Below are 17581 nucleotides of genomic sequence, written 5' to 3'. Positions count from 1 at the left end.
CAAGTCATCTGTCCTCTCTGAGTCCTATTTGAATATGACACAGAATCAGCACTTAGTAATTCTTGTGCCTGTGAGTGAGTGAAGGAATATCATCTAAGATGTCCTCATCCTGAAAGGACAACAGAAAAGAGGAAATCGGGGGATCCCTGGGTGGCGCAGCGGTTTGGCGCCTGCCTTTGGCCCAGGGCGCGATCCGGGAGACCCTGGATCAAATCCCACATCAGGCTCCCGGTGCATGGAGCCTGCTTCTCCCTCTGCCTGTGTCTCTGCCTCTCTCTCTCTCTCTCTCTGTAACTATCATAAAATAAATAAATAAATAAAAAATTAAAAAAAAAAAAAAAAAGAGGAAATCGCTTCATGTTATTTTTAGCATGAAGAACTTTATTTAGGCTATTGTATGAGATCAATTACCTACAACTTCCAAGATCTTATAAAAAATGTTAATTATATGAACAGGGATTTTTTTTCTTCAGGTTGTAAAGTTGTATTCTCAATAATTTCAAATAACAGCACCTACTCATGTGTTTCATTTAATTATTACAACAACCCTATTAGGGAGATACAGTTTGGCTTTGTTTTTCAGATGAGAAAAACAACCACAGAGAGATTAAGCAAGTTGCCCAAAGTCACACAGCTAGCAAGTGGCAGAGCAGGGACACCATCCAGGAAATCTAACTTCAGAGGCAGAGCCCTTAGCTCTTGAGCCAAGTGATTTGATGTTGCTTGGTGATTAAAGGGGAGCCCCATGTAGGATGTAGGGGGAGAGAAGGCATGCCATTTAGCTGAAGAAGCAAGGGGATGCTGGATTGTGATAATTCTGTTCTACCTAAAGCTACTCAGAAACACAACTTCTAGATAAAATGTCTGGGAAACAGTGTCAGAACTGAAAGGGTAGAAATGGGGTCCCCCTTTAGGATTGCCAGCCCTTTGCCATTTTGGAAAGGACAGTATTCCTCTATTATATTTTTGGAAACTTATAAATATGTATTTATATTTTGTGAATTCCTCCTTTTTAGCTGTTTTGCTGAATTTTTAAAAGATCAAACTTCTTATTTATTGTAATTCACATGTAATAAAATATATGTAAAGCGTACATTTCTGTGAGTTTTGACAGCCTTACACATACCTATATAACTACTACCACAAAATAGGGACAATTTCTATCACCCCAAAAGGTAAAGATTTACTTGGGGCCTTTCATAGTCAAATCACACCCAGCCCCAGGCAACCAAGGGTCTGCTTTGTGTCATTATAGATCCCACTTATATTTTTTAGGGCTCCATACAAATGAAACCATATTTTTGTTTTACTTTTTATTTTTTATTTTTGTCAAGACATACAACTGTGTAAGTTTAGGGTATGCAATGTTGATTTGATACTTTGATATATGGCAATAAGGATACCACCTTAATTTTGGCTAACTCCTCTACCAAGTTACAATTACTTCTTTCTCATGGTGGGGAAAATTAAGATCTAGTCTCTTAGCCTTAAAGTGTGTAATATAGCATTGTTGACTCTAATCACTGTGCTGGGAATTAGATCTCTGGGTCTCATTCATCTACTGGTTGCATGTTTGTACCCCTAAACCACCTCCCCCGCCCCCCATTTCCTCACCCCGCAGCCCCTGGTAACCATCATTCTACTCTCTTATTTATGAGTTGGGCTTTTCTTTTTCTTTTCTTTTCTTTTCTTTTTTTTTTTTTTTAACATATCAGAGGTATCATGAAGTATTTGTCTTTCTCCAACTTACCTTATTTAGAATAATGCCCTCAGGGTTCATCCATGCTGTCACAAATGGCAGGATTTCCTTCTTTCTCATGGCTGAATAATAATTCAATTGTTTCTATACCACATCTTCTTTATCCATTCATCTGGTGACAGACATTTAGATTGTTTCTGTAGCTTGACTATTGTGAATAATGCTGCAGGGAGCATGGGGGTGAGTGCATCAATCTCTTTGATATCATGTTTTTGTTTCCTTTGGATATATACCCAGGAGTGGGATGGCTACATCATATAGTAGTTATGTTTTTAATTCTTAAAGGAGTCTTCACACAGTTCTCCATAGTGGATGCACCAGCTTGCATTTCCACCAGCAGTGTGTAAGGCTTCCCATTCTCCACACTCTCAAGGATACTTAATCTCTTATCTTTTTGACCATCATTATCCTAACAGCTATGAGGTGGTATCTCATTGCTGTTTCAATTTGCTTTTACCTTATGATTAATGACGTCCAGCACCTTTTCATGTACTTGTTGGAGTCTTTTTGGGAAAAATGTCTATTTAGTTCCTCTGTCCATTTTGTCATCAGATTGTTTAATTTATTGTTATTGAGCTATAGGAGGTTTTTTAATATATATTTTGGATATTAACCTCTTTTTTTTTTTTTTGGATATTAACCTCTTATCTGATACATGGCTTGCAAATATTTTCTCCCATTCCATAGGTTACCTTCTCATTTTACAGGTTTTTGCTGTTGTTGTTGTTGTTGTTGTTTTCTGTTTTGTTGGTTTGCTGTGCAGAAACTTTTTTGGATGACGTCTCACTTGTTGAGTTTTGTTTTTGTTGCTTTTGAGCTTTTGGTGTCACATCTAAAATAATCATTGCCAAGACCAACAATCAAGGAGCTTCTTTCCTATGTTTTCTTGTAGGAGTTTCACTGTAGGAGGTCTTGTGTTTAAGTCTTTAATCCATTTCGAGATAATGTTTATAAATGGTGTGAGGTAGGGATCCAGCTTCACTGTTTTGCATGTGATTACCTAATTTTCTCAGTGCCATTTGTTGAAGATACTATCCTCCCCAATTAAGTGTTCTTGGCACCCCGTCAAAAATTAGTTGACCATCAAAGTGGAGGTCTATTTCTGGGCTCTCAATTCTGCTCTGTTGGTCTAGGTCGCTATGTTTATGTTAGGTAGTACTACACTGTTGTAATTACTTAGCTTTATGTTACAGTTTGAGATCAGGAAGTATGATGTCTCCAGCTCTGTTCTTCTTTCTCATGATTGCTTTGGCTGTTTTGGTGTCTTTTGTGATTGCATACAAATTTTAGGATTAATTTTTTTGAATCATATATACTAAGTCCTCTTCTGTCTGGCTTCTTTTGCTCAGCTGTAATATTATTGAAATCCATCCATGTGGTTGCATGTCTCAGTAGTTTGTCCCTTTTCCCTGCTGAATAGTATCCTGTTTTATGAATACACCATAATTGTCTGTTCACTCGCTTATTGTTGAGCATTTGGATTGTTTCCAGTTTGGGACTGTTAGAAATGGAGCTCCAATGTGTGCTTATGTACAAGTTTCTGTGCAGACGTATCTTTTCATTTCTCTCTCTCTTTTTTTTTTTTTTTTATTAGAATCTTTTCATTTCTCTTAAGTGATTTACCTAGGACTGGAATTGCTGGGGGTTTTTTTTTTTAATTTTATTTTATTTATTTATGATAGGCACACAGTGAGAGAGAGAGAGAGAGGCAGAGACATAGGCAGAGGGAGAAGCAGGCTCCATGCACCGGGAGCCCGACGTGGGATTCGATCCCGGGTCTCCAGGATCGCGCCCTGGGCCAAAGGCAGGCGCTAAACCGCTGCGCCACCCAGGGATCCCCGCTGGGTTTTAATATAAGTATACATTGAATCTCTTAAGAAACTATCAAACTGGTTTTTAAAGTAGCCATACTATTTGCCATTCTCACTGGCAGCACTTGAGAGTTCAGGTTGTTCTGTCTCCTGGTCAGCACTTAGTTGGTGGTCTTGCATTTTAGCTAGTTGGCTGGGTATATGGTGGTAGCTTGTGTTTTTTTTTCTTGCAGTCCTCTGATGACAATGGATGCCGAACATCCTTTCATGTATTTATTTGCCATCTATATATCTTCTTTTTGTGACATTTCTCTCAAACTTTTTGCCACAGTTTCCATTGGGTTGCTTACCTTATTATTGGTTTGTAAGAGTTCTTTACATTTTCTGGACATAGGTCCTTTGTCAGGTATATGTACAACATATATTTTCTCTATATCTTTGGCTTGCCTTTTCATTTTCTTACTGTCTTTAAGCAAGAAAAAGTTCTGATTTTTGATGAAGTCAAGTTTATTAGTTTTTTATTTTATGGTTCATACTTTTAGTTTCTAAGGATTCTCTGTCTCATGAATTTTTCTATGTTCTTTTTTAGAAGTTTTATACTTTTACATGTACATCCATGTTTGATTCATTTTAAGTTAATTTCTGTGTATGGTTTGAAGTAAGGGTTGAGGTTCATTTTTCTCCACATGAGTACCTAATTGTGCCAGCCCCGTTTGTTGAAAAGACTCTCCCTTCCTCCTGGAATTACTCTGGCATCTTTGTTGAAAGTCAGTTGGCCCAGTGCATGTGTGGGTCTCTTTCTGCTCCTCTACTCTTTTTTGCCCTTACTTCAGTGCCTTATGGTTTGATCCTGCACCTTTGTACAAGGTCAGGGGTGGGTGTCTGTCTCACCGCACTGTCTCTCCTGGGGGTGCACAGAGGCAATGCCCTCAGGACTCCGTGCAGGGATACCAAACATTTTCTTGAATATCTGCCAGGGACTCAATCAGGGTCCTCGCATGGTTTTCTAGGTCCCCTGCCTTAGCATTATGTAAAGTATCAAAATTATCTCTTACCACATAAAGTCTATATATGTTTATATCCTGCCCTCACCTCACTCTGGAGTTCTGAGCTCTCACCCGTTTCTCCCTTTCCTTCACCATCTCTCCAGTATTGACCCCAAAAGCCCCTTGAGGTAGAGAACAAAGATGCTAAAGTGTCTGCCTTTTTACAGGGGCACTTTTCAGAAAGTTTTCTAAGGAACTGAAAAAGAAGAACTACATAATGGAAACCATTTTGCAGCCTCCAGCATGGCCATTTATCTCAATAACCATTTCATTTAAAATGTGGGCCAAACATATAAATCATATCTTGAAAGAAAGTATGTTGGTGCCACAGAAATTGCCCTGTATTCTTACCACCTAATTTGAAAAATGTGTTTTGAAGCTGGGAAGAAAGCAAACAAGCCTGGGGCCCGGCCGCCTTCTCCCACACGTCCCCTTCCTCCCCTCCGTCCCCAAAATAAATCCACACTACTCCCCAAACTAAGTAGAGAAGTTGAAGCACGGAACACACACCCTGTTGTTAGTCATTCTCTGGGGCTACTGCTGCTATTTTGGAAGTTTTGCCTTTGAATGTCACTTGATGATGAGGAGTTGAGAGCCCAGAAACCAGGCTGCTCCCCATCAGTCCTTGGACTCGACTGACCCCTCTCAGCCCTCCATCACTCCCTTGTCCTCCGGCAATAAACACTCGTTGGAGCTCTCAGATGTTGGTACTCCTTTAGGGACCTCCAAAGGGCAGGCACTAAATATAGCAGGGCTCCAAGGCCCACTGTCCAGACCCATCACAGGGGAGACATTGGGCAGCCGGTGTGGGGGCGGGGGGGCTGGGAATTCTGGGGTCTCCCGTGGAAAGCTCACAAGGAGTGCATGGCTACAGGGGCAGCCTCTCCTCCTGGCCTGAGGTTTCTGACGGTGCCAGTGGGCACTTCCACAGCCAGTGCACTCGCCCCCAGGAGCCCTCAGGGCTCTGCAGGCTGCATTGTCTTCTGGTCCCAAAAGTGCCATGTGAGCTTTGTGAGAAGCTCCAAAATAAAGAATAAAATTGGCACCCATGACTCCACCACTTGGAGGTTATTCTTCGGTTTTGCTCTTTCTAGCTTTTTTTTTTTTTTTAACCACAGGTGAATGTGATTGGGGCACATGGTTTTTTCTCTCTTAACATATCCCTTTCTGACAACTTGCTCGTATCATTAGAACTTGCTTGAAAACATGTTAAATGCCTGCCTATTGCTCATCCTGTACACGGGCCAAGGCTCTCCCACCCAGTCTCCCCTGGAGTGGTGGCGAGGACAGGGCTCCCAGTTTCTCTCTTCTACCCCAGGGGATGGCTTGAGACTCTTGTCCCCCAGGAAGCATTCCTTCTCCCCCTGCCTGCCCCCGTCCCTCTCTTCTGGCCTTGAAGGCCCATTCAGCCCCTGGTGGGAAGGTGGAAAGGAGCAGCCTTTCCTCAGGTGGATTGTCATGGAGTGTCCCTGCCACTGAGTGTTGTCACCTGAGGTCTGCACCTCCCCAGGTGGAGGGGAGCTGCAACCTTGAACTTCTTTTCTCTTCTTTCTCCCCTGAGCCTGGAAGCTGTTCTTAGCAACCCCCCTTCTCCTCTGCTTACCATTTATGCTTCCCTTAAGATGACAACCCTCCGGGTATGCTCCTCCCACCCCCAGGGCATCCTATCCCTGTATCTTTGTGTTTGAGGAGTTAACTATATGCTTGGTACCTGGGCCAGTGACCTTAGGAATGGCTGAGCGCCTCCTCAGGGCTTCTCTGAGTGCAGGCCTGCTGTGTCAGCCTGTCTTTTCCCCCAGATCTAGGTTCCAAAACAAGAGGCCATTTTTCAGGCCCCCTTTTGTCAGTTGCAGCCCAGAGCATCTTAGTTGGGGCGGGGGGAGCTGTGGGGGAGGCTTGGGGGCAGAGGCCCCTTGAAGATGGCGTGCAAGCTGCATGTGTTCACAGGCCCAGGCCCTGCCTCCTCCCTTGATGTGCCTTTGATCAGTGGTGCAGCCAGACAGAGGCATCCTCCCCACCCCATCCCACTGCAGGGGGAGAGGCACCCCATCTTGCTGCCAGCATGAAGCATTTCCTTTCTCCTTTGTCCTCCCTCACTACTGGCTGCCCAGTGTGCTTTGTATAAGTCATTGTTTGCATCTTACCAGCTGCCTGGGCCCCAACTGTTTCTTTCTGGTAAAACCTTAACCTTGTGCTGGAGCCCCTGGAGCAGTGGGGTCAGGGGGCAGTGCATACTGCATCCCTGAGTTGGCACCTGTGAGGATGGAGATGGGAAGTTCTCCACCAGAAGGCTCTAGCACTGGAAGTTGCCCCAAAAGTTCTAGCTACCCTCCGTCTTTCTTCCCTCCTGCAACCCTCAGCTGCCTGGTGTCTGGGAGGCTGAGTTTGGGGCTGAAGTTCCATGAGAAGAGAGGCTAGGTCATAATTCCTCTCCTAAACAAGTGCCCAGGAGAGGTCAGGCTGGAGGAGATAGTGAGTGTCTGGGGTCTCAGGGTGGAAGAGCAAGCGGGCATCCTTAAAAAGGAAGGTACCAGAGCAGTCATATATAAGAAAAGGGAGTGCAGAGCCCTGGGGATGGGGTGGGGAAGGAATCATTTCATCTCCACTGAAGGAGGTTGTGACAAAGGCATGTGGATGGAGTGGTGACAGCAAGGGCACCTAGAAGTCCCCTGCAGGCTATGGTGGCTGATCCCCAGGGTAGCCCTAGCTATCTACTCCAGCCTTCCTTATGCAGACTCTCTGCCCTTCTCTTCTCCCTTGTTTGTCCTTGGTGGCCATCACCTGCTTATACCAGCTAGCCTAGCCAGTTCACGTCAGCTACCTCTGCCTTGGCAAAAAGGCAGAAGGATCTTGAAGTTTTTGGGTCCCCTGGTACAGATAAAAAGCTGGGGCACATGGTCTATCCTTTTGCATTCTGGACTTACTGTGAAAGAGAGGTCAGGGTTATTCCTGAATTGGCCCATGTCCCCATGGTGTGATTGAGCTCAGGTGGGAATCTAGGAACTGGGGAGTCAGAACCTGGGCCTTGAACCAGGTACACGCTGCACAAGTGGACACGCTGCATGAAGGGCCCCCCAACTGCTACATACAGAGCATCCTTTCAGACTAGCACCCATCCTGTACTGGAGCTCTTAGGATCTAGAAGCAAGAAGTGTCTGCCACGGTGCGTTGCCATGGTCTGGCTTGGGACCTGATGGGGAGGCCCAGGAAGGAAAACAAGGGTCTCTGCTCTGGAGCCCAGGCCTCCCTTTGGGAAGTTAGCTCTGCCTCCTGCTTATCCCCATGCGCTCCTGCCAGGAGATACCCACAGCCTTTGGGGTCTGGAGGGCAGGGGACTGACTTGCCAGAGTCCCCAGCAACCAAGGGACTGAGGGACCCTTTCCTTTGCTGTTTGATTCTTGGGTATTATGTTCACACCAAAAATTGCCCTTTCTTTTCTCCACTGTGGTATCATGTGCAGAGCAGATGATTCTGAGTCACCGTTGATTCAAAGGCTGTGTTTTGGGCCAGACTCTGTGCCAGCACCTGGGACACAGCAGTGAATTGAGCCTGGGCCCTCCCCTCAGGCAGCTCACACTCCCAGGGGATTTAGGTAGATGCACAGACCACAGTGTGCTGACAAATTATGGGAGGGGCACTGAAGGAGCCAGATGGGTTGTTCATACTGAAGAATGAGGGGAAGTGGTTTCAGCTGGGGGGTTTCAGCTGGGGGATGAGGAAAACAGCAGCCACACAGAGGCCGGAGCCAGCCAGGAGATGAGGTCATGGGGAGGGGCTCCCATGCCCAAGGGGAGTGTATGCAAGAGCCCTGGCGAAGGGAGGAGCGCTCAAGCTTAGGTGGCTGGGAGCAGGTGGGCAAGGAGTCCTGGAAGGTGAGCTCGAGGAGGGCAACAGGGTCATGCATGGGGGGCCTAGTGGCACAGAAACGAGAATGGATTGCGCTCTCCCTGTGTGAACAGCCCTCCAGGGACCATGGAGATCCAGGGAGAGCAAGTAGGGGCCAGTGACCAATGAAGACAACTGACCCTATTGTCTGTGGGCCTCCAGAGTCTGCAGAGTGACCCTGAAAACAGTTCTTCCTCGCTCTCAGGATACCGAGGGGTCTCCCCTCAGGGAGGCCTTTTCCCAAGGCCTGAGGGTTACCCAGGGTGAGGCAGGGGACTCTGCATCTGCTCCTCCTCCCTCTTTCCTCCTCCTGCCAGGCTGCCGCCTCCTCTCCCTTCCTGTCCAGGAACCTGACCTGAGATATCAGAGACCCAGGGCGTGTCTACAGTGTGCTGGCCATGGGAGCCCTGTAATCACTGTCCTCTCTCTGGACCTCGGCTGTGATTGGGCCCTGCCCTGGCCAGGCCTTCTGGTGGCATGTCCTTGGCTGCCTGGCTCCCAAGTCTTTTTGGAGCTATCTTCTGGGTGCCTCCTGTCCTCTTTCTCCGCAGGCGCCCATGGTTTCTCAGAAGTGCTCAGAAGGGGCTCGCAGACTGCCAGACCCCTGCCCCTCAGACGAAATGGGGCTTAATGCCCTCAACTGTTTCCCATAGTTCAGAGGAAGGTACTGACCACCTGGACAGGCAAGAAATGAAGGACAGTGCCCCACATCCCTGGCTTAGTGTCACCTACCCAGGAAGCATTTTTTTGAATAAGTGATTGTACATGAGTGAATGAATGGAGAGTTATATAGTGTGAGCTGGTTGGAAGCATGATGGAGCCTTCCTTCTTTCCCCAGTGGACTGAACCCTGGCTGGGAAGTCTTGGGGAAGTCCTGGCTGATGTCCTCATCTGGTCCCCAGCCAAGGCCAACCCCTAGACCCCTCTGTTTTGTGTCCTTCCTGAAGAAAGATGCATACCTATGAAGATCCCAGAGAGGAGGGAGGGGGAGCAGGGCTGCTCAGAGGCCCAGAGAGATCTGGATATTTCCATTTTTATATTAAAAAATAAATGCCCAAACTGGATTTCAGAAACTGTGGTATATTTTAAATGTTTACATTTAACAAATGAACACTTTTAACACACATACACAAATATAATCATGCCATTCAAAGGGTAATTACAGTGTTTATAAAAGAAAAACTTTAGTTTGTGGCCGGCTCCAGGCAGTGTGGTCCAGAAAGGGGACCCAAGTTTGGAATTGGATGATGAACAGCTCCTCTCAAATGTGTCTCATTTGGAGAGAGCAGAAAGTGAAACCATGGGGCCCCCTGGGGTTGTGTGGTCCAGCTGCCTGTCCTGCCCGCCCTCTCATGAGGAGTCCTGATGTTGGAAGGTCTCCGTGCTTCGAAGCAGTGGCCCTGGCCCCACCGTCCCCTGCCTACATGGGCTTGAAGTGGCGCAGCACCTCCTCTGGACAGACCCGCTCCCTGCTGTGGGACGGCTGGGCCTGCGGAGGCCAGGCCTTCAGCCAGCCAGGAGCAGCCTGGGCCTCAGGCAGGAGCCTGGCCTCGCCTCCTGATGGAGTCAAAAGATAGAGGTCGGGGGACCCCCGCAGCTGAGATAGGTTAGAGGCTGGCCTGGCCTTTCCCAAGCCCTGGGTGGACACGTGCTTCCCGTGGGTGCTGTCCAGCCGTGGGGCCACCCATTGTGTCAGCCTAGCTGAATGTCAGTCCAGGAAGCAGGTTCAGAGACTGGCCTTCATTGGTTTTTTTGTTTGTTTGTTTGTTTTATAAGGAATTGTGTTTAACAGTAAGGAAATAGTGAGATGAGGGGAAAAGTCTCAGTTTCCCCCCCCTTACTAGCTGGGCCTCCTTGACCAGTTACATAATATCCTCTGGACTTCAGTTACCTACGTTGTACACAGTGACAGCACTGTCCTCAGGCTCTTGAGAACACTGAGCACACACGTGCTTTGCTAGTGACATCACGCCGTCCGGACGGTCCACATTTCCATTCATCAGTCGGTAGGCATCTGTGGCGTTTTGATGTCCTATTACGAGTAATGCAGTGAATGTTTCTAGGTAAGTTTTTGTGCAGACATAGGTTTCTGTTCTCTCGGGTGCACACCCCACGGTGGCATTGCGGGCCACGTGATCGCTGTGTTTAGCTTGAGGAGCTGCCAGACAGTCTTCCCCAGTGGCCGTGCCATGGTGCGTCTTCCCCAGCAATGCCTGAGGTGCGAACTGCTTCAGGTCCTCTCCAGTCCTGTCATCTGACTTGATTAAAGCCATCCCATCAGGTGCAACATGGTATCTCCTCACATTTCCAATTTGCATTTTCCTCATGACTGATACCATGTCCAAGGATCTTTTCATGTTCTTCTCGGCCATTTATGTTTGTCTATGCAGCTCCTTTGCCCGTTCATAAATTAGGTTGTCCTTTCACTACTGAGTCATAAAGGATCTAGAAACAAGTCCTGTATCAGATGTGTTATTTGCACATAGTTTCTCCCGTTCTTCGGGCTGTCTTTCCACTTTCCTAATAGTGTCCTTTTAGGCGCAAAACTTTTTACTTTTGATGAGGTCCAGTGTATCTATTTTTGTTGTTGTTTTTTTGCTGTACTTTCAGTTATTTTTCTTTTTAATATTTGACTATACAAACATGTAACTGATGCTCAAATTACAAGGGATGCTCAGACCAGCCTCGCCTCCATCCCACCCACCCACTATAGGGAGCCAGTAAAATTAATTTCCAGTTTATCATTTGTGTTTTTATTTTTGCAGACTTTTAAAAGAATGTAAGATGTTCTTATTTTCTCTTCCATCTCACACAAAAGGTGGCATGCGACAGACACTCTCATTTTTCTTTCTCTCACTAAGGAAATCCTGGAAATTACCCCATCCTGTTCACTGAGCTTCCTTGCTGTGTTTTAGGGCCATAGTGGCCAATGTGCAGCAAATGGCTTAGTGAGCTGGTTCCCCACTGAGGGTCATTTGGGCTATTTCTGATCTTTGCCTGTAACAATCCACCCAGCCGTGAATCACATCCTTTTTTTTTTTTTTTTTTTTAAATCACATCCTTTTGTATTTGTGGAGGCATATCTTTAGGACAGACTCCTAAAAGTCAGCCTGCTGGGTCAAAATTTGAGACAAGTAATTTCTGTTGCATCCTCCATAGAGGTTGTGCTGTTTCCATAGCTCTGGCTTCTAAGGAGAATGTGCTTTCCCGCTGGTTCACAGATACGGTGAACATATTTTCAAGCTTTGGGATTTGTGCCCCTCTGATAGGTGACAAAATGTTCTGTGCAGCTTTTAAGCTTTTTTTATTTTATTTTTTTAAAGATTCATTTGAGAGAGACAGAGAGCAGTGAGAGGGGCAAAGGGAGAGATGGAGAGAATCTTAAGCAGACTTCTTGCTGAGGGTGGAGCTGACGTGGAGCTAGATCTCACGACCCTGAGATCATGACCTGAGCTGAAATCAAGAGTTGGACCCAAGTTCAACTGGCTGAGCCACCCAGACACCCTTGTTCTGTGCAGCTTTTTTTAAAAATCAACTTTATTAAGGTATATATAATTTGTGTACAGTAAGATGTACCCATTTAAAGTGCATAGTTTAGTGAGTTCTTCCTCTCTTTTTTTGTTTGGTGAGTTCTGACAGACAATCTACTTCCTGTCATCATAGATTAGTTTTGCCACTTCTACAATTTTATATAAATGGATCCATATGGTTTAAGTCTTTCGTGTCAGGCTTATTTGACTCAGGACAGTGACTCTAAGATGCATACATGTTGCTGCATGCGTTTGTGAGTTCTTCCTCGGATGGTAAGCAGCACCCGCTGTATGGCTGTACCAGTGTGTTTCTGTTTGCCTGCCAGTGGACCTTTGGGTTGGTTCCAGTTCGTGCGTGTTAGGAATAGAGCTGCTGTGAACATACTTGAACAAGTCTTTTTGTGGACACGTGTTTTCATGCCTGTGCAGTAAATAGGAGTAGAATGGCCGCACCATACTGTACTTTTAACTTTAAAGTCAGCAGACTTTACTCTCAAATGGTTCTTCCACTTTCTACCCCTGACAGCAGTACATGAGTTCCTGTTGCTCCACACTCTCACACTCTCACCTTTGGCGCTACCAGCCTTTTTCATTTTGGCAGTTCTAGAAGGTACATTGTGGTGTCTCTTTGTGGTTTGCATTTCCCTGAGGACTAAGGATGCTGAGTCCCTTTTCAGGTTCTCACTGACCATTCTATTTCCTTTTTGGTGAAGTGTCTGTTCACATCTTTCACCCATTAAAAAAAAAAAAAAAGGTTGCCCATCTCTGTATCACTGAACTGTGGGAGTTCTTCATAATTCTGATTACAAGTCGTTTTTATATACACTGTGGATATTTTCTTCCAGTCTCTGGTCTGCCTTTTCATTTTCATAGTGGCATCTTTTAAGAGATCAGAAGTTTGGGTTTTTGTGAAGACTCAGTATTTTTTCTGCTGTGTATTTATTGTATCCTAAGAAATGTTAGCATTTCTTTAATTCTGAGTGGCTGAGCCCCTTTTCTTCTATTTAAAGACTATTTGCGTATTTTTTTCTGTGAACTGTCCATGTCTTTGGTCTGTTAAAAAAAAAAAAAAAGAATCCATTTATTGGTCTTTCTCTTCTTGATTTGTAAGAGCTATTTGTACACTAGGGAGATTAGCCCTTTACAGTCTGGTGTGGTATTTTCTTCCACTTTGTTGTCTTTCCGACTCTGCATGTAGCTTTTTCTATGCAAAATTCCACAATTATGTGTTTTCACATAATCCAGTGTATCTGTTTTATTGCTTATAGATTTAAGGCTATAGGCTCCTCACTCCTAGGTTACAAAGGAATTCATGTTTGTTTTATATGGTTTCACCATTGTACACTTCGATTGGTTTCATTTAGAGTGGATTCTGATGTACAGTGAAGCATGGGATCAATTCTGTCTTTTTGCAAATGACTGTCCAGTTATATCCATATCATCTATTAAAAAGTCCATCTTGGGACGCCCGGGTGGCTCAGTGGTTGAGCGTCTGCCTTGGGCCCAGGGTGTGATCCTGGAGACCCGGGATAGTGTCCCCCATCGGGTTCCCTGCAGGGGGCCTGCTTCTCCCTCTGCCTGTGTCTCTGCCTCTCTCTCTCTGTGTGTCTCTCATGAATAAATAAAATCTTAAAAAAAAATGTCCATCTTTTTCTAATGATTTAGGATCACCTTCCCCAAACCTCTATCATTAAGATACTAAATGTCCATATGTCCTGGGACATTCTTTTCTGTTGTTTCTGGACTCACTGTGTGCCATTGGCCCATCTCTCTTTTCCCGTGGTGACGCAGCCCTCTCGAAGTTGTCAACTTGATGACCTGCTTGAACATCTAGCAAGTGAACCTTCTCATTGTTTTTCTTCACCAAGGTTTTCCTAGATATTTTTTTCCCTCATAAACCTTAGGACCAAGTTGTCTAGCTCCAGAAAAGATATGTGTTGATTTTTTTCAAATTGAAATCGTGGTAAATTTCTGTATGAAAGTGAGCAAACCTGACAGCCTTTCTTGTCATCGAGTCGCCCCGTGTACAAACAAGGAGCGTTTTCCCAGTTTGTTCCAGTTTACTTTTCCCAAGGCCCTGGCGTGGACTGCTCTGCGGCTGGGATGACGGGTTTTTCATTTGGATGTTATCCATTTCGTGTAGGTTTATTCCCTAGGAGCTTCTCTTTTTCATCGTTCTTACGATGGGTTCTTCCTCTCACTTTTTCACCTGGCTGCTGTTTGCAGATACGAAGGCTAGAATTGGTTGTTGGTAATTTTATACCTTGCTTGTCTTACTGAATATTCTCTATTCGTCTCGATATTTATTTTCCTGGGTTTTCTAGGTGTACTTGCATATCATCTACAAAAAGAGATCATTTATCTCTTCCTTAGGGTATGATTATTTTTAAAGCTTTGTATTATATATTGCCCAATCTCTTCTTTTGAAAAATATGGTACCAATTTATGTTCCTGCTGGAAGTGTTTTGCCACTCTCTTGCCAGCAATGAGTATCAGCATTTTTTAAATCTTTGCCAATTTAATACAACCTTCATTCATTACGAAGAGGACATTCACGGGGCCCCTCACTGCTGGGCCCTCTGAGGGAAGCTGAGGACAACCCCAGCCCCAAGGCCTTATTCCAGGGTGAGATGAGACTAAAGTTTGTTTTTTTCCTCCTCCAGCTTCACTGAGGAAAACTGACAAAAAGTATATAAATTTAGGTTTTACAAAGTAGTGATTTAATATATATTTTGCAATGATTGCGACCACGAAATTAATTACCATATCCAAACCTTCACATGGTTGTTGTTGTGTGTGTGTGTGTGTGTGTGTGTGTGTGTGTGTGTGTGAGATAAGAACACTTAAGATTCCATATTCCTCTTGTAACGGGAAGGTTTGTACCCTGTGGCCAACATTTCATCTCCCCCCAGTCTCTGGCAACCACCCAGCTGCTCTCTGGTTCTGGGAGTTCGGCTTTTTTAGATTCCATCTATAAGATCATATGGGAGCGGTGGAGGCTTACATTTCTGGAAGTTTACAACTAAGACTGCTGCCTTCCTGAGCCTAGCTGATGGGAAAAGGATTGGCTGCCCTAGTGGGGATACCCATCTCAGGCCCAGGGAACTCTTTCTGGAAAATGCCCAAATGGTTATGTAAAATCCATTACCCCTCATTGCCTCCTTCTGTAGAGTCCTGTCATAATAAGCCCTTTGGGTGCCTGACTTGATCCCCTGCACAACCTGGGTGGGGCTAGGAGCGAGGGGCAGAGCCAGCTCCCCTCCCGCTCCTCCTCCCCTGCTGCGTGCACGGGCAGGGCTGGGTGCTGAGGACCTTTCCCTGTAGCTGAGATGCAGTTGAGTCGATGATAAAATGGATGGAGCTCCTGCGTTTCCATAAAGCCCTGTCCTGGGCCTGGCCCCCAGGTGTCCTATGAAAAACCCCATCCATTCAGAGGACACTATTGACCCAGACTACCCGGGCCCTGGCTGGCATCCCTCCCACCCCCAGCAGGTTATAGCCCACTGGCCACGGCCACCGCCTCCTTGCAGCCCACCCCAGGAACGCTTGTTATTCACGTAACCTTTTCCCACACACTGTGCTCCCAGCTCATACCTGACTTGTGTGATCCCAGGCCAGCCATCTTACCTCTGAATTTGTCTCCATCTGCATTTCCCAGGCTGCTGTGCAGCAGAGGAGGGAGTAGTTGCCACAGCTCTGTGCAGTCACAGCACGGGGAGGGGCTCCATGGGTGTGTTTATTGGATGACTGAAAGAATGGACGAGCCCCCAAGATACCCTCCAGCAGCTGATTTCACACTCAGATGGCCTGAACCAGAGCCACCATTGTGACACCAGGGGGTCCTCAGTACCGCCTTTGCTTGAGATGCAGCCACGCCTTCATACCCCCCTGCCCCCCCCCCCCCCCCCCCCCCCCCCACCAAACCCACCTGAAGGTCCAGGCCCTGGAGTTCCATTCAAAGCATGCTCTGGATAAGCTGGGTGGGGAGCTGGGCCCAGAGAAGGGCAGGGCCTGCCTGGCCTCACTGGGGTTGCTGGACCCCAGACCAGGCCCCCCCCCCATTGCTGCTCCTGCATGTGTCTGGATCTTTGCTTGTGCCTTCCCACCCTGCTATCTTGGGACAGTGGGGTGTATGTAGAAAGGGGGGTGGGTGGGAGAGGCACACGCAGCACCAGCCCTCAGTTGGGCAGCTGAGGCCTCAGGATAAAGGAAATTTCCTTCTCTATTTATTTTCCACATCCTTGACTTTGAAAGCCAAGCTGGTGTTGATATTTACCTTGGCCGGGCCTCCCCATCTCCCCGGGCCAGCCTCGTGTAAACATGATGTTCCTTCTCTCAGCTCTGCTAGGGCTGAGGTGGCCTTTTGCAACCAATTCTAGGAATTTTGAAAGTCTGAAGGCGTAAGTTCAGGGACCAGCCCCCTAGGGAGCCCAGGGTGCAAGGAGCCTTGGGGGCCTCTATGCCTGCATTGGCTCCCTCCTAGGGATTCATGCAGACGGCCTGCAGAGAAAGAGGTGGCCAGGCAGGGCCCAGCAAGCTCGCTGCTCCTAATAGCGCCCCACTGTCCCCTTATTCACGCTGCGCACACGAAGGTTGGCCCCAGCAGTCTGGGGCTCCCCAAAGAGAGAGGGACAGAGGCAGGGCCAGGCCGTCTCCCCCAGGACTGCTGGGCCGAGAGCTTACTCCCAAGGGACAGCCAGCTGCAGTCCATGTGGCACCTAGACCACAGCTGACCTGCCGCCCAGGGTGGGAGCCTGCGGAGGTGGAAGGGTGTGCTCAGGCAGGCCGATGCGCCTCTGAGCAGGGGACAAGCCGGAGGCCCCGCCCTCGAAGACAGGAGGCCACTGTAGAGGATGGCTCGGGGTGCTGCAGAAGCCAGAGGGCGCAGGGCCTGGGGGGGATGGCTGCTGGGCGCGGCCCTTAGAGGTGAGGGGCTCAGGCCCCGGCCCCCCGCCCCTGCCCCCAGCTGGCTGCTGGTTTGCTCACTTCGCAGTGAGGCCTCGGACAAGTGCCTTCCCTTCTCTATGACTTGCTTTGCTTATACAAGAAATAGGGTGTCTGTCCTCAGTGACAAGGGCGTTGTGAGGCACACGGTGTGTCCTCTGCCAGTGGGAGCCAGCATTCTTTTGCTTGTTGTCATACTACCCAGATCTGAGCCCACATGAGTGGGTGCCCCCAGGCGGCTTGAACACTGAACGTCTCCCCCTCTCCACACAGATCTGGGACATGAGCGACGATGAGACCGTGTGACATGGCCCACCTGTGTGCGGCTGGCTTCTCCCTGGCTGCGCGCCGAGGAGCCCTGGGCTACCGGAGCAGGACAGCCGCCCCCAGGACCGGTGACTCTGGGCCCTGCACCCTCCAACCTTTGTGGTCTCCTCCTCTGCGTACCCTGAGGGCTGGAGCCCCCTCTCCGCTGCCCAGGAGCTTCTGGGATTCTCCAGGTCTCATGATTCATGATCCTACCAGTTCTGAGCTAAATAATAACCTTGGCTTTGGCGCTGACAGTGATCTGGGACTTGGTTCGTTCTGCGAGTTCTTTTTTTCTTG

General features: G+C 47.3%; 1 protein-coding gene across 22 annotated transcripts in view; it reads left to right on the top strand.

Annotated features, from left to right (window-relative positions):
• The window catches only part of ATG7 (autophagy related 7), a 235071-nt gene extending 217529 nt beyond the window's left edge, over positions 1-17542 (top strand). For 21 of the 22 annotated variants that reach the window (XR_003237720.2, XR_003237719.2, XR_011994320.1 and 18 more), the window contains one exon: positions 17249-17542. Coding sequence is in view for 15 of the 22 variants with exons in the window: in XM_026016844.2 (XP_025872629.1) it covers positions 17249-17281 (33 nt within the window). In the remaining 7 variants the exon portion in view is untranslated. The remainder of the gene's footprint in view (positions 1-17248) is intronic. The other variant, XR_011994316.1, reaches the window with a different exon arrangement.
• Positions 17543-17581: the final 39 nt, after the last annotated feature.

This window comes from Vulpes vulpes, chromosome 9 (genome assembly GCF_048418805.1).
Source record: "Vulpes vulpes isolate BD-2025 chromosome 9, VulVul3, whole genome shotgun sequence".
In the NCBI taxonomy this organism is placed as follows: Eukaryota; Metazoa; Chordata; class Mammalia; order Carnivora; family Canidae; genus Vulpes; species Vulpes vulpes.
Note: the sequence above shows the minus strand (reverse complement) of the source record. Positions and strands in the feature narration are given on the sequence as shown.